Here is a 25355-nt window from a genome sequence, read left to right as displayed (position 1 = left end):
TGCTTGCAAGGCAGACACCTTACCTCTAGCGCCACCTCACTGGCCCCTTTCTCTTTCTTTCTTTCTTTTCTTTCTTTCTTTCTTTCTTTCTTTCTTTCTTTCTTTCTTTCTTTCTTTCTTTCTTTCTTTCTTTCTTTTTTTCTTTCTTTCTTTCTTTCTTTCTTTCTTTTCCTCTTCCTTCCTTCCTTCCTTCCTTCCTTCCTTCCTTCCTTCCTTCCTTCCTTCCTTCCTTCCTTCCTTCCTTCCTTCCTTCCTTCCTTCCTTCCTTCCTTCCTTCCTTCCTTCCTTCCTTTCTTTCTTTCTTTCTTCTTTCTTTTCTCTTTCTTATTTCTTTCTCTCCTTTCTTTTTTTGGTTTTTGGGTCACACCTGGCGGCGCTCAGGGGTTACTCCTGGCTCTATGCTTTTGCATAGAGCTTCTGCATGAAAGGCAAACGTCTTACCTCCATTCTATCTCTCCGGCCCTCTTTTTTTTTTTTTTTTTTTTTTTTTTTTGATTTTGGTTTTTGGGCCACACCTGGCAGTGCTCAGGGATTACTCCTGCTCAGAAATAGCTCCTGGCAGGCATGGGGGACCATATGGGACACCGGGATTCGAACCAATCATCTTTGGTCCTGGATCGGCTGCTTGCAAGGCAAACGCCGCTGTGCTATCTCTCCGGGCCCTATTTCTTAATTTCTACTTTTCTTTCTCTTTCTTTTGCCACATCCAGCGATGCTCCAGGATTATTCCTATTTATGCACTCAAGAATCACTCCTGGTATTATGATCAGTTATGTCAACTATGTGATGCATTTTCTTTAAATAAAAAAAAAAAAGAATCACTCCTGGGGGCCAGAGCAATAGCATAGTAGGTAGGGCATTTGCCTTGTACACGGCTGACCCAAGTCTAATCCATGGCATTCCCTATAGTACCCCCGACCCTCAAACCTGCCAGGAGTAATTTCTGACCACAGCCAGCAGTAACCCCTGAGTGCCATCAGGTGTGACCCAAAAACCAAAAAAAAAAAAAAAATCACTCCTGGTGTGCTCAAGTGACTACATAGGATGCCAGGTTTCAAATCCAGCTCAGCTGCATGCAAGGCAAGTGCCTTACTGTTCTATTGCTCTTACCCCAGTCTCAGCCCCAAGTCTCAATTATGAAACAGAAACAAGGATAGTTCTTATCGTGTGAGTTGTTGGAAAACTTCACTTGAGCTCACAGGTGACAAATTTGTTTCTTGTTCAGCCCCAGATAGTCAGGGCACCACTTAGGGCAGTAGCTAGTGACAGGAAGACAACGACATGGCCACTGTGCCTTGGGCCTCATTTTCTTTTAATTCTTCAGAATGTCCTGCGAGACTAGGTGATATCACCCATGTTTTGCAGAGGTGGACAGTGAGGCGCACACACTTGCTCACGTCGCTTGCCCCAGGGCATGTGTTGAGTGAGGGGCCGACCGTGCTAGGTCTCTGGCTCTGAGGCTTCCTTTTTCCCTATGGGGTGTTCTGTTCCTCAGGATTGGGTTATTCCAGAGTTGCTGGACAGGAACCTAGGCATCTGAGGGAGCTTCATCTGGAGGCTGGCTCTCCCTTCAGGACAGGGGTTGCGTTACTGTGGGCATGGAAACAAGCCCTTGTGATGCCAAAGACGCATAGACACGAACCTTCAGTACACTGTTCTTTTTTTTGTTTTATTTTGTTTATTTTTTTGTTTTGTTTTGTTTTGGGGTCACACCCAGCAGCACTCAGGGTTTACTCTTGGCTCTACACTCAGAAGTTGCTTCTGGCAGGCTTGGGAGACCATATAGGATGCTGGGAATCGAACCGGGCTCTGTCCTGGGTTGACTGCATGCAAGGCAGATGCCCAACTGCTGTACTATCGCTCTGGTCCTTGCACTGTTCTTTTTACAGTGGTGGCACATATCATTTTCTTATGGGGAGCGAGCCTGGGGGGTCTGGTGATACTTGGAACCCATGGGGCTCTAGGGTTGGGGCTGTTGCTTTGTTTCCAGGGCTGGAGTGTATCAGAGTTTGATCCCTAGCACCTTACATGGTTCCCCGAGCATTGCCAGGAATGATTCCTGGGTGCAGAGTAACTCCTAGATGTATACTATTGTATGTGGACCCCCAAATATTTTTTAAACACCTGTTACACTGCTTCCAGTTACTTATTCTTTTCCATTTTTTTTTTTTTTTTTTTGGTTTTTGGGTCACACCCAGCAGCGCCCAGGAGTCACTCCTGGCTCTACGCTCAGAAATCACTCTTGGCTTGGGCCCGGAGAGATAGCACAGTGGCGTTTGCTTTGCAAGCAGCCAATCCAAGACTAAAGGTGGTTGGTTCGAATCCCGGTGTCCCATATGGTCCCCTGTGCCTGCCAGGAGCTATTTCTGAGCTGCCAGGAGTAACCCCTGAGCACAGCACGGTGTGACCCAAAAAAAAAACTAACTAACTAAATAAATAAATAAATAAATAAATCACTCTTGGCAGACTTGGGGGACCATATGGGATGCCGGGATTCCTTCTGCATGCAAGGCAAATTCCCTACCTCCATGCTATCTCTCCAGCTCCCAGCAAGTTACTTATTCTTCAGTGCATTGTATCCAGTTTTGGAGGAGGTTCTGGTCTCCGAAAGGCTTTGCCACCAGTCTCTGAGAATTGGAGGGGCCAGGTCAGTTAACGTGGGGTAGAGGCCACACTGGGCCTTTGGTCTCCAGGCTCAGCACCTCCTGGCCTTTCATTGCTGCCCTATTATCAGAGTCAGATCTAAACTCAGGTTTTTTTTTGTTTGTTTGTTTTTGTTTTTTGGGTCACACCCGATGGCACTCAGGGGTTTATTCCTGGCTCTGCACTCAGAAGTTGCTCCTGGCAGGCTCAGGGGATCATATGGGAAGCCAGGATTCGAACTGGGATTAGTCCTGTGTTGGCCGCATGCCAGACAAATGCCCTACTCCTATGCTATCGCTCTGGTTCCAAACTAAGGGATTTTTAGTTGTCTTGCAGTTAGCCTGTGGATCGCCACACACCATGTGCTATGCTGGAGCCTTGTGAGTGAGGTTGCTCCCTGCTTACCCTAGGGGGTAGCAGGCCGCTTCCAAGAAGGGTCCTTTGGCAGAGCAGGGTGTATAGTCCCCGTGGGGTCATGGCAGGCAGTAGGCAGTACATGGAAGTTGGCGGGTAGTGCCATGAGGTCTGGAGTGACTGTGACTTCTGTCCTGCTGGTTCAGGTTCTCCCCCGATGGGCGACTCATTGTGTCCGCCAGCGACGACAAGACGGTCAAGCTGTGGGATAAGACAAGCCGCGAGTGTGTCTACTCGTACTGTGAGCACAGTGGGTGAGTGCCGGGCTTGAGGATGCTCTGGGAATGAGGATGCCATGGTGGGAAGCAGCAGAGGCTCTCTGGCTCCTCATTATCTCTTCTGTGGATGGAGGCTCTGCCCCTTGCCCTCTCTCAGGTTGCCGATGGCTTAACTCCAAAGCTTTTGATTCTTTTAGGTTTTGGGGTTATTTTGGTGATGCTTGGGGTTACTCCCGGCTCTGTCTGGGGGTCATCTTGATAGCATTCACAGGGCCATGCCATGCCAGGGAGCACAGTTGAGCCTCCTTTTTGAAAATTATTTTGGTTTTTGGGTCACATCGGTGGCGCTCAGGAGTTACTCCTGGCTTTGCACTCAGAAGTCGCTCCTGGCAGGCCCGGGAGCCACAAGGGATGCCGGGATTCAAACCGGGGTTCATCCTGTGTTGGCCATGTGCAAAGTGCATGCCTTACTGCTGTGCTATCGCTCTAGCCCCACAGACCACAGTTGAGCCTTTTGCAGGAAAGCAAGCCCACTGTGTCGTCTCTCTCTGTGGCATGCAATTTAAGGGACTTCCCTATTTTATTTTTTGTTTATTTGTTTGGTTTTGGTTTTGGGGCCATATCTGTGACATTCAGAGGTTATTCCTGGCTGTGCACTCAGAAATCGCTCCTGGCTTGGGGGACCATATCGGACACTGGGAATTGAACCCAGGTCCGTCCTGGATTAGCACCGTGCATGGCAAATGCTCTGCCACTGTGCTATTGCTCCAGCCCTGGGACTTTCGACATGTCTTTCTGAAAGCATTTGGATCCAGAGCCATAAAGCACAGGGCGGGGAGGGGATGTGTGAAGGGATTGGGTAAGGCGCTTGCCTTGCACACAGCTGACCCAGGTTTAATTCCCAGCATTTTATATAGTCCCCTAACCTGTCAGGAATGATGCCTTTCTTAGTGCAGAGCCAGGAATAACCCATGAGCATTGCCAGGTTTGGCCCACGAAACGAAACAATACAAAACAAAAAATTAGAGATAGTGCACGATTTAAGTCATCTGCCTTGTTGTGGTCCCCTAACTCTACCAGGAGTGAGCACAGAGCCAGAAGCAAGCCCTGAGTAGTGCCAGGTGCGACCCAAGGATCAAAAGTCAAACAAACAAACAAAAAACAATACACAGCATATTAGTGCATATGTGACTGAAGGGAAAGCCTTGTCTGGCTCATGTGGATGGGGGTAGCTGTCCATGCTGAGCTCTGCCAGCAGAAAGAGATAAGTCTGCATTGATAGCACAATGGTAGGGCATTTGCTTTGCACGCAGCTGACCCAGGATGGACCTCGGTTCGATCCCCGCTGTCCCATGTGGTCCCCTGAGCCTGCCAGGGACAATTTCTGAGCCAGGAGTAAACCCTGAGTGCCACCAGATGTTACCTAAAAAAAAAAAAAAAAAAGTCTGTATTGAAGCTGGGACTCCCCTCTTTTGGGCTCCTTAATGAACTCTGGTTTGGGTCCCTAAGTTGGTTTGGAAGCCCTTAGAGGGGCTCATCCTGAAAGATTCCAAGCCAGGTGTCACATTCAGGGGTGCTGCAGACCCTCAGCCTGTTTCTTTTCTTTCTTTTTTTTTTTTTGGTTTTTGGGTCACACCCGGCAGTGCTCAGGGGTTACTCCTGGCTGTCTGCTCAGAAATAGCTAGCTCCTGGCAGGCACGGGGAACCCTATGGGACACCAGGATTCGAACCAATCACTTTTGGTCCTGGATCGGCTGCTTGCAAGGCAAACGCCGCTGTGCTATCTCTCTGGGCTTCCTCAGCCTGTTTCTTGGAGAGACGGGTTGCCCTTTGTGTCTGGGCTTCTGACCCCAGTGTTGGTGGAGCGGGGGCAGCAACTCCTCTGAGGACCCTGGAAAAGCCAGCTGACTTCAGTGTGTAGACTCTTATCTCTGTTCTTTGTGGAAGGGTTGATGTTGAGTTATGTTCCCTGGCCAGCCTGCCTCTGTCCCCGAGACCTGCTGTCCTCCCCACACTCGACCCCTTGACCTCCTGAGAAAGTGGCTGTGTCCTGGGCTGAAGGAAGGGAAGGTTGAAGCAGATGTTTTGAGACAGAAAAGTGCAGGAGGCTTTTGGGTTTGGTTCTTCGTTTTGTTTGTTTTTGGTTTAGGGCCCTGCTCATGCTTACTCCTGGCTCTGTGGTTAAGAAATCACTCCTGCAGGTTCAGGGGACCATATAGGGTGCCAGAGATGGAACCCAGATTGGCCATGTGCAGGGATAGCACCCTGCCTGCTGTACTATCTCTCCATCCTCTCTGGCAGACCTATAACGTGATGGCCCTGTCTTCCAGCTTTGTCACCTACGTGGACTTCCACCCTAGTGGCTCGTGCATTGCTGCCGCTGGCATGGACAATACGGTGAAGGTGTGGGATGTACGGACTCATCGCCTCTTGCAGCACTACCAGTGTGAGTGCTTGTGGGCAGCCTCCAGAACGTCACCTGGGGGCCGCATCATTTTTCATGACACCTGAATGGGCCTGAGGCCGGACCTGCTCAGTGGGAACAGTCCTGGATCTATTGACATCTCTAGGGCTGGTTTGACTTGAACCTTGGCCTGAGAGATGGAGCCTGGCATTCCCCAGTTTTGGGGGAATGTCTATCTGGGAGATGGTCTTGTCATGGCTGATGCAGGGCTTCGTGGAGGAGAATGGTTCCCTGTACGTCTCTGGCCAGGTCTCTGCTTAAGGGCTGTTATTCAGAGACTGCTCATGTGATCAGCCTTCCATTAGAATGGAGGCTCTGTCTCCCGGGCCAAGCTGGCAGCCCTTGGCCTATGGCGAAGGAAACAGGACTGTCAAAAGAGGTCAGTATTGGAGCTCGAGAAATAGCAGAGGGGTAGGCACTTGCCTTACATGCAGTTGACCTTGTTTTGATCCTTGGCATGGCATGAGTCCCCTGAGCACTACCTAGAGTGATCCCTGAGCATACCTGGGTATAGCCTGGAAACAAGCAAAAGAGAGGTCAGTGTTAGTGGGGGCCCAGCCCTCCCTCTGGCCTCGGAGGATCTTCTTCATGTGGTTCTCTGAGCATGGGGGGAAGTTAGGGGCCAGGCATAGGTCTAGCTCCTCGTATCTAATTGTAGCCCTTGGGAGGCAGATAGCAGGCGGTCACAAGGGCGGGGGGGAAAGCTCTGGATGGGAGAGGCGGTGGGTGCTCACTTGGGTATGATCAGGATGTGGTGACAAGGGTGGGGGTGTTAAAACTGCCTGAGAACAAATGCCACTGGGCTCAGTCTGTACCATCAAGGGTACAGGCATGGGACCACGGAGGCACTGGGATTTGGAGTAAGTAGGTGGCCAGGAGAGAGGGGGTGTTCAGGCTGAAGCCAGCGCGGGGTAGAACTGGTATGAAGTATGAAGGCTGTGGTTGCTGTGTGTGACCCTAAAATTCCTGCTGTCATTTCCAGAGTTGGGCCCTAAAAAATGGGAAGGAGGTGTGAAGATTCCTGGGGGTCTGAGCTGTTCTTAGTTCTCCTGCAAGCCCTTCCTGGTTGTCTTTCGTGCTTTTAAGGACAAAGCTCTGTTGGGTTTCCTGGGCAGAGTAGTGTCCCCAGAATAGGGAATGGACCCCAGACAGGAAATCACCTGCCAGCTGCAGCATTCCCAACTGTGACTTTAGGTGAGTTTTTGACTTCTCCAGGTACCAGGACTGTGGTACCAAGAGGGTGGGTCCATGTCAAGAGTTTAGAGCAGGGGCCGGAGTGATAGCATGGAGGTAAGGTGTTTGCCTTGCATGCAGAAGGATGGTGGTTTGAATCCCGGCATCCCATATGGTCCCCCGAGGCTGCCAGTAGTGATTTCTTTTTTTTTTTTTTTTTTGGTTTTTGGGCCACACCCGGTGACGCTCAGGGGTTACTCCTGGCTATTCGCTCAGAAGTCACTCCTGGCTTGGGGGACCATATGGGACGCCGGGGGATCGAACTGCGGTCTGTCCTAGGCTAGCGCAGGCAAGGCAGGCACCTTACCTCCAGCGCCACCGCCCGGCCCCCAGTAGTGATTTCTGAGCCAGAAATAACCCCTGAGCGCTGCCAGGTGTGACCCAAAAACCAAAAAAAAAAAAAAAAGAGCTTAGAGCAGGGACCCTCAAACTATGGCTCATGGGCCATATGCAGCAGGATGAGGACATTTATCTGACTTGCCCTTTAATTAATTAATTAATTAATTTATGTGCCACTGCTGCCTGTCCTGCTTAGCAGCCAACATCCACAGTGCCCATGTGTGGGATGTACCCCACACTCTGACTCCCCTCCCTCTCTCTGTCTCTCTGTCTCTCAGTCTTGGACAGGGATCCTCAAACTATGGCCCCCCTAAAGCAGGCCCTTAGTTTCCATTGAAATACTGTTAAGTTTGTTGATTTACCTTTACTTGTTCTTCATTTTAAATATTGTATTTGTTTCCGTTTCCGTTTGTTTTTTTGTTTTTTTGTTTTTTTTTTTTACTTCAAAATAAGACGTTGTGGGGAGAGCAGAGCAATAGCACAGCAGTAACACATTTGCCTTGCTTGTGGCCAACCCAGGAAGGACCCTTGTTCGATTCCTGACATCCCATTTGGTCCCTGGAACCTGCCAGGAGTGATTTCTGAACGCAAAGCCAGGAGTAACCTGAGTGCTGCCGCCAGGTGTGACCCCAAAACAAAACGAAAACAACAACGGAAGATATGTTTAGTGTACATAGGAATTTGTTCATAGTTTTTTGTTTGTTTGTTTGTTTTTTTAACTGTAGTTCGGCCCTCCAGCGGTCTGAGGGACAGTGAACTGACTCCCTGTTTAAAAAATTTGAGGGGGATCAGAGTGGTAGTACAGTGGTAGGACGTTTGCCTTGCATGTGGCAAACCCAGGATGGACAGAGGTTCAATCCCTGGCATCCCAGATGGTCCCCTGAGCCTGCTACGAGCGATTTCTGCATGCAGAGCCAGGAGTAACCCCTGAGCGCTGCCGCTGGGTGTGGCCCCAAAACGAAAACAAAACAAAACAAAAAATTTGAGGACCCCTGGTTTAGAGAGTTCAGGTGGAGGGAGACCTATGCCGCCATTAACTCGCAAGGCATTCAAGTACTCAGCATCGCCACTAGATGGCATGAGCCAACCACGAGAACTTTCATGGCCCTGTGGGGAGGAACTCTGGTTCCTCACCAAAGGTGAGACAGGTTTGAGGAACAGAACAGAACGGCCAAGCTCTGCCATCTACACGGAAACTATCCTCTTTTCTACCTTTTAGGCTCGGAGGGCTTTTTGCTGTGCTTGAGTTGGAGATTGGGTTTATACATGGCTAGCAGGAGTCAGGTAGGGGTGGGAAGGGTTCTAGCACTAGGATAGGGCAGGGAGGGAGGGAAGGTGTCGAGGCACTGCAGGGCTCGGAGTCCAGGCTGTTTCCTTCGAAGGTGCTAGAACAGGGCTTCCCTGAGGGGTTGGCACAGAGCCGAGGGGAGAAGCACACTCCAGGGCTGGGGGCCTTCCCAGAAGTGTTTGACTCTGGCACGACCTGCTGACCTGATGGTACAGGCCTTGTGCCTGATGCGACCACGCTTTTTGAAAGCCCACCAGGTTGAGGTCCACCAAGACCACCCCTGCAGCGCTTGGAGGCCACTAGGACAGTGTCTGGCAGTGCTTGGGGACTATGTAATACTGAACTTGGCCTCAGAGTCTCACACGTGTGTGTGTGGGGTGTACCCTAGCCCTTTGAGCTGCCTCTTCAGCCCAGATTCGGAGGCAGGACAGTTGCCCACCAGTGAGTTCACGCTCTGGCTTCCCCCACGTGCCTCATACCTGCAGTGACATTCTCAGAAGCATGTTCAGGATGCCTTTTGCTCCTGGCAGCAGCACCAAAACCACCAGTGGCTGGCAGTGCCAGATGTGGGTCATGAGCCACCTGATGCTGTGTGCCAAGCCCCCGTGTCAGGGCTCAGCCAGGCGTGGCCGGCCCAGAGGGAACTTTCCCCTGCGCCTCCTGGACTTTCTCTGGAGCTTTGCTGAGTTATGGGCAGAGCGGATTGGGGCCAGGGACAACCTTGGGTCTGTGTTCCCAGCGGAAACCTGACATTGGAGTGTCTCTGACTTGAGTTGAAATTGGGGTGATGGTTAGTTGCCAGGACCCCCAGCTATGCCCACAGCAGCCTGCCCTTTATTCTCTACTACTTTGGGTTGATCAGGGACATTGTTGCTTAAGGCTCTGTGATCATGGGGCAGCTGAGCTCTGGTTTCAGGATGATTGCCATGGCGATGCCTCCTGAATTGGTGGGGCCACCACCTGCAGCCAGGTCTCCCATGGTGTGACCGGGTCATAGGGCTTCCATCTCTGCCTGGAGGCCTGTCATGTGCCCGCCAGCAAGTGGAGCAGGACTCTGGACCTTCCTTTCCATCTCCTGCCTGGGCTACTCCACTTCCCTTGCAGGTGGGCAGTTCAGTGCAGGCTGCCAGGGGTGGTGGAAACCAGGAAAGTGAACCATGCTTTGAGCTCAGGGCGGCACAAGTGCGAGGCAGTTTTTGGCAAGACTCATGCTGGGGGATTAGGGTGACAGGGCACAGGTGGGCAGACACTGTTCCCTGAGGCTGGCAGGTTGTGTGTTGAAGGGTGGAGCCTGGCAGAACTATCTGAGGTTTCCTGTTTACCTCCTGCCCCATTTCACAGTCAATGTCCCCGTTGCACAGGACACTGGCCTTCAGCCTGACTTACCTGCTGGTGGAGCTGGAAGGATCTGCTTTCGGGGCCATCGCTCTGTGATTGTGGGGCACTGAGATCCCGACTGAAGCAGCTGTTGGAGGTGGTAGTGCAGAGGAGGAAGGAAGGCCTTGTCCACTGCCCCCCAGGGCTGTCTCCTGTCTGGGTGTACATCATCCCCAGTCCCCCATTGTGTCTTCACATAGAGGACACAGTCACTCTGCGTCACCCATTTCTTCCTGCTGCCTCTGCCTCTGAGGGTCCCTATTTTGGTACACATAGAGTGTGCTGGTCCCACTCTGGCCTTACGTGTTTGTGGATGTGGGTATCCTGCCTACAGAGCTAGATGGGAGACCCCAGCTCAGGCTGGCTCATGGGCCTTGGGTTTTGAGGTGTTCAGCAGATGGTCTCTGTTCTGTGTACTCTTCTGTGTACTCAGTCACTTGTACTCACACTTCCTGGACACAATGGGGCATTGTCTGCTGGGTTAGCATCAGGGCTTTCTTGTACCTCTGGGGTTGCTGAGGCCAGTTGTGGTGGGACGTCACAGCTCCAACTAAGGGTCCCCTGTTACCTTGGGGACTGCCCGAGGTATCAGCTTTAGGATTTGTTTGAAACTTTATTGATTGATTGATTGATTGGTTTTTGGGCCACACCCAGTAGTGCTCAGGGGTTACTCATGCCTCTGCACTCAGAAATCGCCCCTGGCTGGCTTATGGGATGCCAGGAATCGAACCAGGTCCCTCCTGAGTTGGCCACATGCAAGGCAAATGTCCCACCGCTGTGCTCTCTCTCCAGTCCCAGGATTTGTTTGAACCTCTATGAAAGCTGTTCGTCTTTGTTGTTGTTGTTTTGTTTTGTTTTGTTTTTGAGAATGTAAACAGCAAAGCAGGTTTATTGAACCAGAGCTCTGGGATGCACTGTCTCTTGACACAGCAAAATTACCAGTGGGCCTGTTAGGTGTTTTTTTTTTTTTTTTTTTTTCCTTAGGTAGAGGCCCCCCCCCCCCCCCCAGTGGGGCTGGGAGCCACCAGGGATGTACATACTGGTGCTTGGGAATCTGGGAAGCACCAGGGATCAAACCCAGAGCTTGGTGCATGCCTGGCATGCTCTGCAGCTCTTGAGCCATCTCTCCAGAGCTCCTGTTGTGAAAGTCTAATTTGGCACAGTCACAGTTGTCTCTGTCCTACTGGTTCCCTTGCCAGGCCTGTGTGATCACTGGGCAACATGGTGCCATCCCTGGGGGCCAGCCTGCTTCTAACTACCAACTCTCTACTGCTTTCTGCACCTTCAGAGTCTGGCACGGATCCGAGGGCCCAATGAACTGGTCTTGGGGGGCCCTGCCTGCCATGAGTCTGGCTGTGATAGATATCGCCCCATTGGGAGGCAGACACTCACTGAACTCATGGTGCTTTGGGAGGGAAACAGAGAGGCTCTCTTTGAAGGGGTGTCGAGAGGTTTCTTAGAGGGGTGGTCTAGCCTGCATGCAGGCTGAGGGAGAGGAGGACAGGAGTCTCCTGGGCACAGGGATGAAAAGATCTTGTGCCTAGGGTTGCAGGTTCTGGGGAGCAAGAGAGTGGTGGGGAGCATACTGGCTGGCTGTAAGGTAATAGGGCCTGGGGCATGGCACTAGTGGATGGGCCCACTGGATGAGATGGTCTCATGAACTTTGCCCTAATGTGGGCAGTTTGGGGTAAAGGAAGGACAGAACCTTGTGCTTTTGCTCAAGGTCACGAGGTTCTCCTGACTGCCTGTCCCCACCGAGCGCCAGGTTGGTTTTTGAGGGATTATTTCTGTTCAGTTCCCCAATGTGAGAGATACAGGGTGGCCCCATCTTCAGACCTTGCCAATCCTGTGTCTCTCCCGTGTCCCTCCACTGCCCCCTGCAGTGCACAGCGCCCCTGTGAATTCCCTCTCCTTCCACCCATCTGGAAACTACCTGGTCACGGCCTCGAGCGACTCCACACTGAAGATCCTGGACCTCATGGAAGGCCGCCTGCTTTACACACTTCATGGGCACCAGGTGAGGCACCGGGTGGCTGGGTGGGGGGCCAGGCTGTCCTTGGCATGGCCCTGGCCTTGGGGCCCACGGGTATGAGATGCTGCTGGTGGTCCCATAGCTGGTGGTGAAGCTGCCACACTCTCACAGCTAGGGGTGCGTGGCCTCTGAGTACAGCTGCGCCTAGTGGTGGCGTCCACCCAGCAACTCCTACCTCGGGAGGAAGACCTGCCCTTGGTTTGTGAGTACCTGGACCTGATTTGGGGGTCCCTGGCCTCTCACTGAGCAGTTTCCCCAACGTGTCCTGATCTCCCTGTGGGTAGAGGAAGCTTTGGCATCTTCTGCCTTTTCTTAGGGCCTGGGGGTGCTTGTGCCTCTCAGCCCCTGGAAGTGGTTGCTCGTGTCTGGGGTGGAGGTGTGAGGACAGCAAGCTGTTCCCTTGGTATTGAGCATGCCCCAGGGCACATGTGGGCAGCTGCTCAGTGTGTCAGGGCCACTCAGCAGCTGTCTGCAAGCAGGTTGTTTGCAGTCACTGCGTTTGGATCCTGTAACCAGTGGGTCCACAAGAGCTATATGAATGCTGCTGCTTGTCCAGCTTCCCTGGAGATGAGAGGGGGCAGCTTTGTGCAGGCAGAGGTGCTAGTGTAACCCCAGGACTGTGAGTGCATACACATGATCATGTGCTCGTGTGTGTGTGTGTGTGTGTGTGTGTGTGTGTGTGTGTGTGTGTGTGTTGGATTGTCTTTCAATAGCTGGTTCACCTCTCACTCTGGATCACCGGAGCACATGGGAACTGGCCACATTGTTCTGCAGAAGTGAAATGGCCTGACCGAAGCTACTCGCGTGTCCGTGATGGGACTGGGAACATGGTGGGAAACTGGCTAAGGGCCAACAGGTAGCTTGGGGTATAGAGAATGGCGAATAGCTCCATAGAATCAGGCACCAAGTCCGTTGTCCCCAAGGGCAGGAGAGAAGACAGAAGCAAGCTCACTCCCTGTCTGACTGTGTGCTGGTTTCTCAGGAGGCTCAGCTAATTACCAGGGTGCAGGGTGGAAGTCACAGTTGTGGGGCTCCCATCCTGCGCTTTGAGAGACCTTTCTGGGCTGACAGGAGGATCTCCAGTGGGCCCTACAGGCTTGGCTTAGGTAGCTCGGCCATGCTTCAGACAGGAAAGATGGGTGCAGAACTCAGCCTGTTTCTCATCTCACCTCCCAGAATCCCCATCCAGGACAGCAACCATGACAGACTTGTACAGATTAGTCTGAGGGCAGTGTGCTCTCTCTGTGGCAAATACCTGCATGGCGGGCCCAGCCAGGTGCCTCTGCTCCTGGGGATGCCTCACTATTGAGGCTCCTACTTCAGTCACTTGAGCCACTGAAGTTCCAAGTGTGTTTGGGGGAAGCATCACACAGTCCATCTTTCTCAGGAAACCCCCAATATTTCCAGGAGACGTGTCTGGTCTGGAAAAGTCCCATCTCTCCTCAGCATCATGTTTTGTGGAAACATCCCAAACTTTAGGACTTGGGACATGAGGAAAGGAAGGCCTTGGGCCTGGGATCAGGCACTACTGTGACCCAGGAGGCAAGACCTTAGTCTTTTTCACTTAGCTACAAGAACAACTCCCACAGAGGACTGAAAAGATAGTTCAGTGGGCAGGGAACTTGCCTTGCAGTTGACTCAGGTTTTATTTCTGGCACCACCTTGGTCCCCAAGCTCTGCCAGGAATGATTCCTGAACTGTGAGAATACACTCTGCAGTCCCTGAACATAACCAGGAGTTAGTCCTGAGTACCAGCTTAGAGTAGGTACATGTTTCTTTTTCCCCTTGCATTGTCAGCAAAAGATTCATCGATGCTGCTGAAGCTTCTGCCATGGGCCTGGGCAGTGGCATTGCCAGTCCCAAGCCTTGACCCACCAGGCCAGCACTGCTAGGGCAAGCACCGAGAGGGCCCTGCATCAGACCCCCAAACAGCCCTGTGTTGTAGTGTGGGGGCAACATGTTTGAGTGAGATATAGTTGGATCTGTCTGTATTTTCTGAAACATCACCTCAAGCCCAGCTCATTGGATTTCAGTCCCCAGAGCTATTTGGGAGAGGATAGTGGGCGGGCTGTGGGCGGGGAGTTAAATCTGTCGTTTGTGGCTGTGCAGTTGGTGTTTGTGACACTGTGCAGTGATTGATGGGCAGGGACGGATGGACCCCTGCCGTGGGGAAACTGCCTTTTCAGTGGCTCTGTGCCTTACCAGATTTGCCCTTGGTGCCAACAGCTGTGCCCTGGACTTCAGTTGATGGGCAATCGCAGGTCCAGTGTAGGGGATCACTCATACCTGTGATCTGAGATGATGGTTCACTTGTGTGGGCCCTTCATGGTGGAGTATGACTTTCAGCTCTAGTGAGCTCCCAGCTGGCTGGTACCTGGCTGGTACCTCTTGAGAGCAGTGAGGGGACTTGAGAAGGGAGAAGACCTCATTTCCTCCATCCTTGGTCACCAAGCCATCATTCTGCTGCTGCTGGCAGCAGCTTGGGGCTGAGTGTGATGTCCTTGGCCAAGGTCAGGGAGAGCCTTGGCATTGGGTAGTAGTCTGGTGGGCTGGACTGTGCTTCCTTTTTGGTCTCTGCTGATGGAAGCTTTTTTGGCCCTGACTGAAGTAGTTTGGTTTGATGAACCTATGTTGGTGTTGTCCTAGTTGCTGGCAGCCTGGGAGAAACAGCTCTAGCCCTTTGTGAGGTAGAGGTGAGCTGTGCCCTTGTTGATGTCACTATGGTGGACAGTGGTCACCAGTGTGGTGGAGAGTGGGTTAGGCAGGAAAGGTGAGGAGGGCAAAGCAGTCTGTACAATAGGTGTGGACCACCAGGAGCTGTGGCATCTCCTTGTCCTGGGGGCCTTCATTTTGCCCTTTTAGCTTTTAACTCCCCTTTCCCATGGACACAGCTCTTTTGAGAGTGAAGAAAGCAAGCAGAGAATGGGCCTGGTGGGTCTAAAGTTGCCTGAAAGGGGCAGATAGAGAGGGATGGCTGATCTGGAGCAGCTACCATGAATCGGACCAGTTGCTGAAGATTTGTCTCAGCTCTTCACTCTCCTAACAGAGGAGGTGCCCCAAGGCTTGGAAAGCAGAGTTCGCTCCTAAATAATGTATGTAGGGGACTAAAGAGGAACCAGAGAAATTCAGCATCTGGAAGTGAAAGACAGTGAAGAAAAGAGTAAGAGTTGGAGGCTTGGGGGGGGGGGGTTGTCGATGGCCGTTTTCAGAGACAAGTAGGTAGTTTTTAAAAGAATGTATGTATAATTAAGGAAAATGATAAACAGGACTAGAGAGATAATATAGCCCATAGATCTCTGGCATTCTATATGAGTCCCTGAGCCTAGCCAGGAGTGATTCCTGAGCATAGGAGTAAGTTCCTAGGTATAGCACAAAGGCAAAAATTAAAAAAAAAAATAAAAAAACAAAAACAAACGACAAAGAACTGCATTAAGAACTGAGTTGGGGCCAGAGAGATAGCATGGAGGCAAGGCATTTGCCTTTCATGCAAAAGGACGATGGTTCAAATCCCAGCATCCCATATGGTCCCCCGAGCCTGCCAAGAGCGATTTCTGAGCATAGAGCCAGGAGTAACCCCTGAGCGCTGCCGGGTGTGACCCAAAAACCAAAAGAAAAACCAAAACAAAAAAAGAACTGAGTTCCTGGATTGTAGGTCAGTGGAAGGACCCTTGCCTTCCTGTGTGAGACTCTGGATTTGATCTCAATACTGCCAAAAAAAAAAAAAAAAAAAGACAGAGAAAAGAAAAATACATAAAGTAAAATGCATTGCAAGGTCAAGGAAGTGGTTTAGCGGCTGAAGTTCAGGCCTTGGATTTCTGAGACCAAGTTTGGTCTTCTGCAACACGTGGTCCCTTAGCACTGCTGGATGTAAAGCTGGAGGCCCCAAGTGTTACTGGATATAGTCCTGGTGGTTGCTGAGCACCTCCAGGCTGAGCACCTTTGCACCATTGGCCCAGCACTGAACCATCCAGCCCCGTTGATTGTGTATCACTGCTAGTGGAGCCCAGGACTCCAAAAAACAAGGATCTGGTGAGACGCAGGTCTGGAAGCAAGTGTTGATGCAGGAAATAATCCACACAGTGAAGAGGCACAAGAACGGGTTCAGGAAATCCAGTTCTCAAGCAGGGAATTTAACCACCCAAGCTTTCTGCTCCTAAGATGGAGCGCAACTCAGTGGAAGACCACTGAAGAAGGAGCCTCTGCCTTCCTCAGACCCCCCTGCTTTCACTGACAAGAGTTGGGCCACACCCTAGGGTGGGAGAGGAAGACCAAGTAGGGAATAAGCCAATATACCACAACCAGATGATCACAGCCTAGGGTGGAGTTTGAATATTGATTAGGGTGGGATCGGTAAACCAACTGATCACTAGGAGTGGACGGACCCTGCAGTCCTGGGCATTGCTTGAGAAGCTCTTCCCTACTTAATTCAGAGGTCCACAGAAAACATAGATGAAGAGATAGATGTGTTTGAGGAGATGGGAGCAATCTAGTGGGCTGGAGCCCTGGTGGGGGGCCCTGCAGCCCCCATGGGCTTGGTCTGGTGAGTACTGTCAAGGACAGTCAGGCCCCAGACTGTGCCCAGAGCCCTGGATGATGGCAGGAGGAGCCTCACAGGAACATGGAGGTCGCTGAAAGAGGTGCTAAGCGTTCTTCGGATGAGGCCTCCCGGCCTCATGCTCCTCATGTGCTCTCTGAGCTCTTGTCACTCTCCTTCCCCTTCTTTGTGGGACCTGTTTTCTGGGGGAAATTTTAGTTCTTCCTGCCTGGAGGGCTCCCTGCACCTGATCCAGGCCTCACTGCTGCCCAGGCAGGGTGAAGTCCTGCTGCTCAGCTGAGAGGTGATAGAAAGGAAGCTGACCAAGTAATGCAAGTCAGGCTCTTTCGTGGCCAGGCCCCTGGCAGCCCGCCATTCCTTGGTGAGCTTGCAGTCCAGACGGTCTCTGATCCACCATTGGCTGGCTTCTTCCCTTTTCTTTGTTCCCTTTTTGTTTTTCCTCAAAATGAAAATAGTTCTGTTGCTTTTTTTTTTTTAAACTTTATTGATTGATTGATTGATTATTGGTTTGGGGGCCGCACCCAGTGGTGCTCAGGAGTCACTCCTGGCTTTGTGCTCAGAAATTTCCCCCAGCTGGGGCCGGAGAGATAGCTTGGAGGTAGTGTCTGGAACAGAGATTTTAGCGGTGACTCATGGGTGGGTAGGTGAGAGAGACAGACAGAGAAGGGGAGAAAAGAGGAGAAAAGAGAGATGGACGGCAACCTCAGGTTCCAAATAATCATGTGGGGAGCCGTTGGAAAGCCCCCACGAACAGTGGCAAGGGTCCACATTGACCAAGTCACAATGTCCATTGTCGCCAAACTACAGAACAAGGAGCCACCGACCGACCAAGGCTCTGTGCTGGGCCAGGTTCCAGCTCCCCAGCCACCAGGGAAATCCGCATTCCCCAGAAATGGAACCTAAACAACTTCATGTGGAGGAGTGTGAAGACATGGTGGCTGGAAGGGGGCTCATCCCAGATGGCCATAGGGTCAAATATACTCTGAATGATGGATCTCTAAACAAGAGGCTGGCACTGCGCTCCTGAAAGCCTCAAAGCTGCCCCAGTCAGAGTCCCTGTTCCCCACCCTACCCTCTTCACTCCGTCCATCCCTACCACAGTAAATTCTTCTTCTTTCTGTTTTGTTTTGGGGCCACACCTGGCAGTTCTCAGAACTTACTCCTGACTCTGTACTTAGGGGTCCCTCCTGGTGATATGGGGTGCTAGGGATTGAACCTGGGTTAACCTGGCATAAGGCAAGAGCTCTACCCACTGTACTATTCTTTTGTCCCTAAATCCTGCTCCTTGAAAAACAAAATCAAGGGGCCAGAGAGATAGCATGGAGTTAAGGTGTTTGCCTTGCATGCATAAGAATGGTGGTTTGAATCCCAGCATCTCATATGGTCCCCCAAGCCTGCCAGGAGCGATTTCTGAGCATAGAGCCAAATCCTGATAGACCTTTGAATGAATGAATGAATGAGCAGTTCCTCAGCCCTAATCCTGCTGTTTGTTTCCTGCCCATGTGGTACCTGTAGGACTTTTGGTTTATTTCTTTTTTGTTGTTGGGTTTTTTTTTTTTTTCTTTTTTGGTTGTTTTTGGGTCACACCTGGCAGCACTCAAGGATTTCTCCTGGTTCTGCACTCAGAAATCACTCCGGGAAGGCTTGGGTCACCATATGGAATGCTGGGATTCGAACCACCGCCTGTCCTGGGTCAGCTACTTGCAAGGCAAATGCCCTACCTCTATGCTAGTTCTCTGGCCCCTTGGTTTATTTCTTGTCATTTGTGTTGATAGGGCCCAGCCAACTGTGTTGCCTTCTCGAGAACAGGGGAATATTTTGCTTCTGGAGGTTCTGACGAACAAGTAAGTAACACGGGGAATGGGAGTTGAGGTTGCAAAGGGTGGTCCGGGTGTCTCTAGAGGCTGGAGCTCAGGCTGGTCAGATCACAATACACAGCTCCTCCCTGCAAACCTCCTGTAACATAGGCCTTGAGGCAGGAGCTTTCGCTTTTGTCTCCCTGGGTGCTGTCTGTCACCCATCTTGGAGGGGCAGATGCTGAGAATCAGTTGCTGAGGAATGGGGCTTCCCAAATGCTTTGGCCTGCCAGGTACTGGTCCAGAGAGGGCAACCGTGCCAGAGAGGACATGTTCAGTCTCCCTTGTCACTTGCTGTGCTGTCAGAGTGTCTAGATTCCTCTGAGCGACATCTGACCAGGTTTTCACCGGTACAGACTATCCAAAGCTGACTGCTGAGGCAGGTGGCACATGGCTGTGCAGGGCCACTGTCGACCCAGTGGATTCCCTTGGAGTGACATCTGACATTTTGTCTTCACATTCGAGCTTTCCTCATTGTAGGAATGTATTTGGTACTTGGACTCATGATGTTTCCACAAAGGCCTTATATAGTGAGGGGGGTGTTTGTAAAGGGGGTGATTGAATGGGAGACCCGCCAGTCAAGAGCGACAAACTGAGACCTCCCAGAGTGGCCCAGAGCCACCTAAAAAAACAATGGGAGAATGTCCGGGGCAGGGTGAGCATTCATCTGACACGGGGATAGTGGTGGTTCTGTAGCCCCAGCTGGCCATTGGCTATGCTCCATGTTTTCAGCCGCCCTGAAGGTGGCCCCAGAAGAGCAGGGGCTGAGGATTATCACCCACAGGGCTGTTTGCTCAGCTGTCAGTGGAGAAGCTTGAGGACATGAAGAGGATCTAAGGGGATGCGGACTGATGGGAATGTCACCAGCGCTGCCTGGTGCCAATGTCCGAGTTCAGCTGTCTTATGTTCAGCCGGTTTCTGTGAGGAGGGAACAGATGAGGAACTTGAGGCACAGGGAGGTTGTGTTCCTCGCCTAGAGTCACACAGTCAGGCGTGGAATCAGAATATTTGGGGGGGGCTGGAGAGATAGCATGGAGGTAAGGCGTTTTACATGCAAAAGGATGGTTCGAATCCCGGCATCCCATATGGTCCCCCAAGCCTGCCGGGGCGATTTCTGATCATAGAGTCAGGAGTAGCCCCTGAGTGCTGCCAGGTGTGACCCAAAAACCTTAAAAAAAAGAAGAAAGAAAGAAAGAATCTTTTCGGTGGGAGCATTGCTCCTAAGGATTCTTGGTGATGGACCTTATAGTACTGAGGATCGAATCCCAGGGACCGAGCATTCGAGCATGCAAAGCTTGGCTCTAGCTCTGTGTAGTTGTCCTCAGACCTTGAAGTCTGTTCCTTAAACTCCCCTCAACGTGTGATGGGCCAGATGCCACCCACAAGCTTCTCTTTTAATGGGAGACATCATAAACGAACAAAGGGACAAAAGAATTCAATAACTATGAGCGAAATGGACGGAAGGCTGAAATGAAAATGAGAAGGGGGCCCTCTAAGAAGTGGTGAAGAGCCACTCTGGTGTGGGGACGGAGACTCTGGGCCTCCCGCATGACAGAGCCTGCTCTCTGGGGAGGGGGACAGATCCCAGACCGAGCTGAGGTGCCAGATCCAGAGTTTGGGGGTGATGTCTTTGCCGTGTCTCCACAGGTGATGGTTTGGAAGAGTAACTTTGATGTCAATTTTGGAGAAGTCACGAAAGTGAAGAAGCCCCCAGCCATGCTTGGCGGCACCTCCAGGAATCTGGTAAGCCATTGTCAAGCTTGACTGGGTCTGTGCCTCTGTCTGGTTGCTGGCGAACAGCTGTGGGCTCGGGATGGCGGGGGTCTGGCAGCTCATTCCCCGCATGGAGAAAGACCTTAGTGAGGCCTCAAAGAAGACTTTGGCACTGGGGTACTTTATTTCAAACCCGGAGGGAACAGACCATGTGAAGCGATGGTTAGGATGGCCTGCAGGCTGCCTAGCACTGTACTGTGTGAAGTGGGTGTGCCCCCGGAACTCACAGGGGACTGTGGCCTGATGAGGGAAATGGCTGTCCCATGCCATACCTTGAACCCCAGGACCAACAAGTAGAGTTCCTAGAGGTGCCGGGCTTGCAACCATGACTGAAACGAATGGGGAGGACGCTGGTCTTGTCTCTCTCACTTCCTCTTTTTATTGTGGGGGAGGAAGTTTCTCGGCCACAGGCCACAAAACATTCTTAGTACCTTTGTTGGTTAAAGGGCATTCGGCGCTGACAATATTTCTGATGAAATCCTTTTGGCGTTGGAGCAAAATCTGAGTTGACCGTGTACAAAGCAAGTACCCTACCCACTGTATATTGCTCTGGCCCTAGATGAAATTTTAGGGGAAGGTTGATAACTAATAAATTCTTTTTGGGGGGTGGCACACTGGTAGTGCTCAGGGATTACTCCTGGCTCTGTGCTCAGAAATCACTTCTGGCAGGCTCTGGGAACCATATGGGATGCTGGTGATAAAAACCCAGGTCCGTCCTGGGTCATCTGTGTGCAAGGCAAACGCCCTACTGCTGTGCTATCACTCCAGTCCCGAAATTAATAAATTCTTACTGAATAAAGTCACTGAAATAAAACTTAAAGCCCAGGGGCTGGAGCGATATAGCACAACGAGTAGGGCATCCGCCTTGCACACGGGTTCAATCCCCAGCATCCCATATGGTCCCCCGAGCCTGCCAAGAGTAACTTCTGAGCTCAGAGCCAGGAGTAACCCCTGAGCACCCCAAAATAAATAAATAAAATTTTAAAGCCAAGGGTATGGGGCCTACAGGTTTTATTTCCCTATGACCACAGGCTGTTTAAATCCCGGACAGAGGCAGCATGTCTCCTTCCCTCCTGGAAACTGGCCCCAGCAGCAGGAAGTGACTTTCCCCTGTGAAGGCAGGAACCTTCCTCGGCTTTCTGTGCCCTCCTCCCCCTCCTCCTGAGTTGGGGTGACCTCTAGGCCAGGTTGGAATATGAGGCTTTTCTCTCAAGACTTGCCTCTGGTCAGGGGGAGTTTATTCTCCCTCTGCAGTTCTCGGCCTCAGCTTTGTGGGAGTGGGGGTAGGGTGTGTTTTCAGCACCTAGAAAAGCTTTGTCCATAGTTGAGATTAAGGAGCCTCTAGGGTCCATGTCGTGGTCCCACCTCCTCCCTATTGGCCATTCACTAGCGGGGAGCCAGGCCCAGCCCTGCCCTCCACGTGTGCTGGCCCTGTCAGAATGGTTGGATGAAGGAGTCGCTTCCCCTCACAGATGAAATGCTCAAGGCTTAGCCATATGCATGGACCTGGGAACCCATAGGCCTGGCCCCTCTGAGCAGTGCAGATTGATCTAGGAACTGCAGGTGACAAAGGGTACTGCAGTGGGGAGAGCCCATTGTCCTTGTCCTCCCTGGAAAGACCTCTATCCTCTTAACCCCACTCAGAGACGGGGTGAAGGCACCTGTGCTTCCCCCCCTCAGCTGTGGGGCCTAATCTGAGCAGATGGTATGAAGTTCAGGAAACCGGGCTGGGCAGGCGAGCTGCTCCCAGAGCTCAGGAAACCCTTTGTCTCGCTGCCTTCAGACCCATGGAGGCTTGTTTGGTCCTTGGAGCCTCACCACAGGGGCTCTGTGGGCAAGTTGATGCGGAGCTGAACCCCGCGATGTGGTTTCAGGCACAGCTCTCATTCTTCCTGAGCCCCCATGGCCTCGAGGGCACTCAGATCCCCTCTAGGTGTGGGATGGCACCTGGGACTGCTTCAGGTGACTATAGTCTGGTGCCAGGCTCAGACAGGTGCGACCAGCTATGGCTCAGCTGTCACCAGTAATGCTGGGGTTCCCACCTGACACTGTTCACCCTCTGTGGGCCTTGGTGTATATTGCTGTGTTCTCAGCATCCTTGGCCTCGACCCATGGAGCCAGTAGCATGACCTATTCCCTAGTTTTGACAACTGAAAATGTCTGGGTATTGCCACATGGGTAAGGTGAGGGCAGAGTTGTCCCCCACCACCACTTCCCTACCCCCAGTCAAGTAACGCACGTGTCCTGCTGGGATGAACCCAGAAATGAGGCTGGCTTTACAGAGGAATGACCTGGCCCACAGCGGGAGGAGTCAGGAGCACAGGATGGTATGAAGACAGCCCCTCCATGTTCTCTGTGTGTGCAGAGTGAGCTTGTGGCCTCCTGTACTCTGCATCTTGGGGCTGGGGCTGGTGTTCGGGGAAGTCTGACCTGGGCCTCAGCCTGGACTCCTAACAGAAGCCTTTTTTGTTGTCTGGCCATTCAGCTTTGGAATATTCCAGAAGTGATGGTGAATAACCAATAAAGGCCTTTGGCGATTCAACTTTCTTCACAATTGGAGTGTGTTCTTGCCCTGCCTGACTCCAGGCGTCCTGGCTCTGAGATAGAAGCTATCAAGCGGGGTGATGACTATTGGGGTGGGGGGACTTCATTTCTCACGCTCCCAGAAGTACCCCTGATGGGGCTGGAGCAGTGGCACAAGCGGTAGGGCATCTGTCTTGCATGCAGCTGACCTAGGACAGACCGGGTTCGATCCCCCGGCATCCCATATGATCCCCCGAGCCAGGAGCGATTTCTGAATGCATAGCCAGGAGTAACCCCTGAGCATCACCAGGTGTGGTCCCAAAACAAAAGCAAACAAATAAAATAGTACCCCTGTTCTCCAGGGCTTTCCAGTGTAATGATCCTGGTCCCTTTGGGTCTGGGTGGTGGTCCCTAAAGCTGTGTTTGAGATATGCATGGGTATTTGGCTTTGCTTGTTTTTCTATTTTATCTTTCAGCTTTTAGGCCATACTTGGCAGTGTTGAGGGGTTACTCCTGGTAGGGCTTAGAGGACTATATGGGGTGCTGGAATGGAACTCAGGTCAGCTACATGCAAGGCAAGTGTCTTATCTGCTCTACTATGCTCTGGCCTCAAGGTTTGTTTCTTTCTTTGTTTTTTGTTTTGGGGCCTGGTGATGATCACGGGTTACTCCTGGCTCTGTGCTCACAAATCACTCCTGGAAGGCTCGGGGGACCATATGGGATTCTGGGAATCAAACTGGGTCTCTCCCAGGCCAGCTGCATGCAAGGCAAATGTCCTACCACTGTGCTATCTCTCCGGCCAAATATTTGGGAACTTTTAAGATCATAGACTGGTCTTGAATTCCTGAGCAAGTACCTGTTAGAATGTGGCATTTAGGACAGGCAGTTCTAAGAGCCAGAGAGGTTGCAAGCCTGTGACCATCCCTCTGCCTTGCCAGGATCTGTCCCTTGCCATGGCCTTCAACCCTGACTTTTGGAATGAAGGACATCTTTGAGCCCACTCTGAACAGAGCTCTGTTCACCGCCAGAGCTATTTTCAACCCCTGGTTGAAATTTGCAGCTTATTTTTAGTTACATTTCATGTTGAAAGCATAAGCCATTTCGCAGCCCTTCAGAATGAGAAGAATAGGTTCCATTTTCTCCCCTTCTTGGGCTTGGTGCATGGTGTGGAGGAAGCGCCAGGCTTTTTAGGGCTGGAGCTGGGAAGCTGCAGAGGAAGGACTTCAGCCCTGTCTGGGGGAGGAGAGCAGGAAACTTCGCCTCACGACTCCTGCCAGGCTGGAGAAAAGTAGAAAGGTCCACGGGCAGGCAGCTGAGCGCCTTTCAAGAGAAATTGGTGTGGGGGTTTGGGGGGCCTCTTCAAGAGGAATTGGTGTGGGGCTTTGGGGGTCTCGTGAGCTCTCTGCAGGAGGTGTTTGGGCCCTTACTGGTCCCTCCCTCTTGAGCTCTGTGCTTTGGTGAAATCTGTCCCTAGGGCACAAAGACCATCGTGTCTTGGCCGGCCTTGGACTTGGCACCTGCTTCCTCAGTCCATACTGTCCCAGAAGAGACGTCTGCCTCAGCCACAGAAACCTTTTAAACAGCTTTAAATAGACAGGTGCTTTTGACGGTACTGACTTGTACCTGTGCCCTCCTTCCAAACCCCGAGATTGCCAGCATGTGCCTGGGAGTAGAGTACACAGGTGGTGAGGGGAGGTTTTGGGTGATCCAGTAAGACCAAAACCCTGGAGGCTGGCTCCTCACGCTTGGGCCTTGAAGTCAGCCGGGGCAAAGGGCTTTTCTCTTCTCCCTCAGCTGGAGAGCTCTGGCCCTCGGGTGACGTCCTAGGTGGACGGTGCTAGCTGGGACTTGGCCCTGTGCCCTGGCTCATGGCAAGTGTTCACCCATTTGTAGCTATTTTTAAAATCTTCCTCTTCCTTCCTCTGTCCTCCTGTGAGCTGATGGGGCCTCTGCCCAGTCAGGGTAATCGTGGGTTCCGAGCCTGCTGTAGTGGGGGAATGTTCTGTTTCCTGGACCTTCTCCCATGCTGGCTGTTGTCTGTAGGCTGTGAGGGCATAGACTTAGCCTACCGATCCTTTTTCAGGGAGTGGTGGAGTCACCCAGCACTCCCCCTGAAAGTCTGCCTTCTGTAAGAAAACAGAAAGTGCCCCCTCCCCATAACCCTCAGCTTACTTTTCACCCCACCCCGGCATTACCCATAAAGGTCAAGAGACCCAGTCCTCTGCTCCCACACAGGAAAGCAGCCCTGGGAGGTGGGTGTCACCACCTGCTGTCCCCCTGCCCCCAGGATAGTCTCATGGCCAGAACTGTCCCAGGAAGAGGAGCCCAAGGAGTTGAGATCGATGGGCAGAGCTTTCATGGCGGATGGGCTCCCTCCTTCCTGTGTACTCCACCATCAACTCCTTTGTGTCTGCTCTCAGTGCTGCCCAGGGTTGGATTTGATTTTGGGGTTCCTGAGCCTTCACCCCTGCTAGCACCCATGCAGAAGGCCGTTCCCAGGTTCTCACCCAGTTTTTGTGTAGGGAATAGAGGACCAAAGTGGAAGGGCTCCTTCCCCTGCCCTCAGGTCCTGGGGGACTGGTCCTTTCACCAAGAATTGTGGTCCCAGCTGGCTGGTTTGTCTTCAGTCACTGGAGCCAA

The 25355-nt window shown here is 52.0% G+C and overlaps 1 protein-coding gene across 1 annotated transcript in view; it reads left to right on the top strand.

Annotated features, from left to right (window-relative positions):
* The window catches only part of POC1A (POC1 centriolar protein A), a 71641-nt gene that overhangs the window by 4333 nt on the left and 41953 nt on the right, over positions 1–25355 (top strand). The window contains exons 3-7 of the mRNA XM_049776713.1: positions 3204–3311; positions 5606–5721; positions 11860–11993; positions 18339–18407; positions 20067–20162. Coding sequence (XP_049632670.1) covers positions 3204–3311; positions 5606–5721; positions 11860–11993; positions 18339–18407; positions 20067–20162 — 523 coding nt within the window. The remainder of the gene's footprint in view (positions 1–3203; positions 3312–5605; positions 5722–11859; positions 11994–18338; positions 18408–20066; positions 20163–25355) is intronic.

Source organism: Suncus etruscus, chromosome 7 (assembly GCF_024139225.1).
Source record: "Suncus etruscus isolate mSunEtr1 chromosome 7, mSunEtr1.pri.cur, whole genome shotgun sequence".
NCBI lineage: Eukaryota > Metazoa > Chordata > Mammalia > Eulipotyphla > Soricidae > Suncus > Suncus etruscus.
This window is presented reverse-complemented; position numbering and strand designations above follow the sequence as displayed.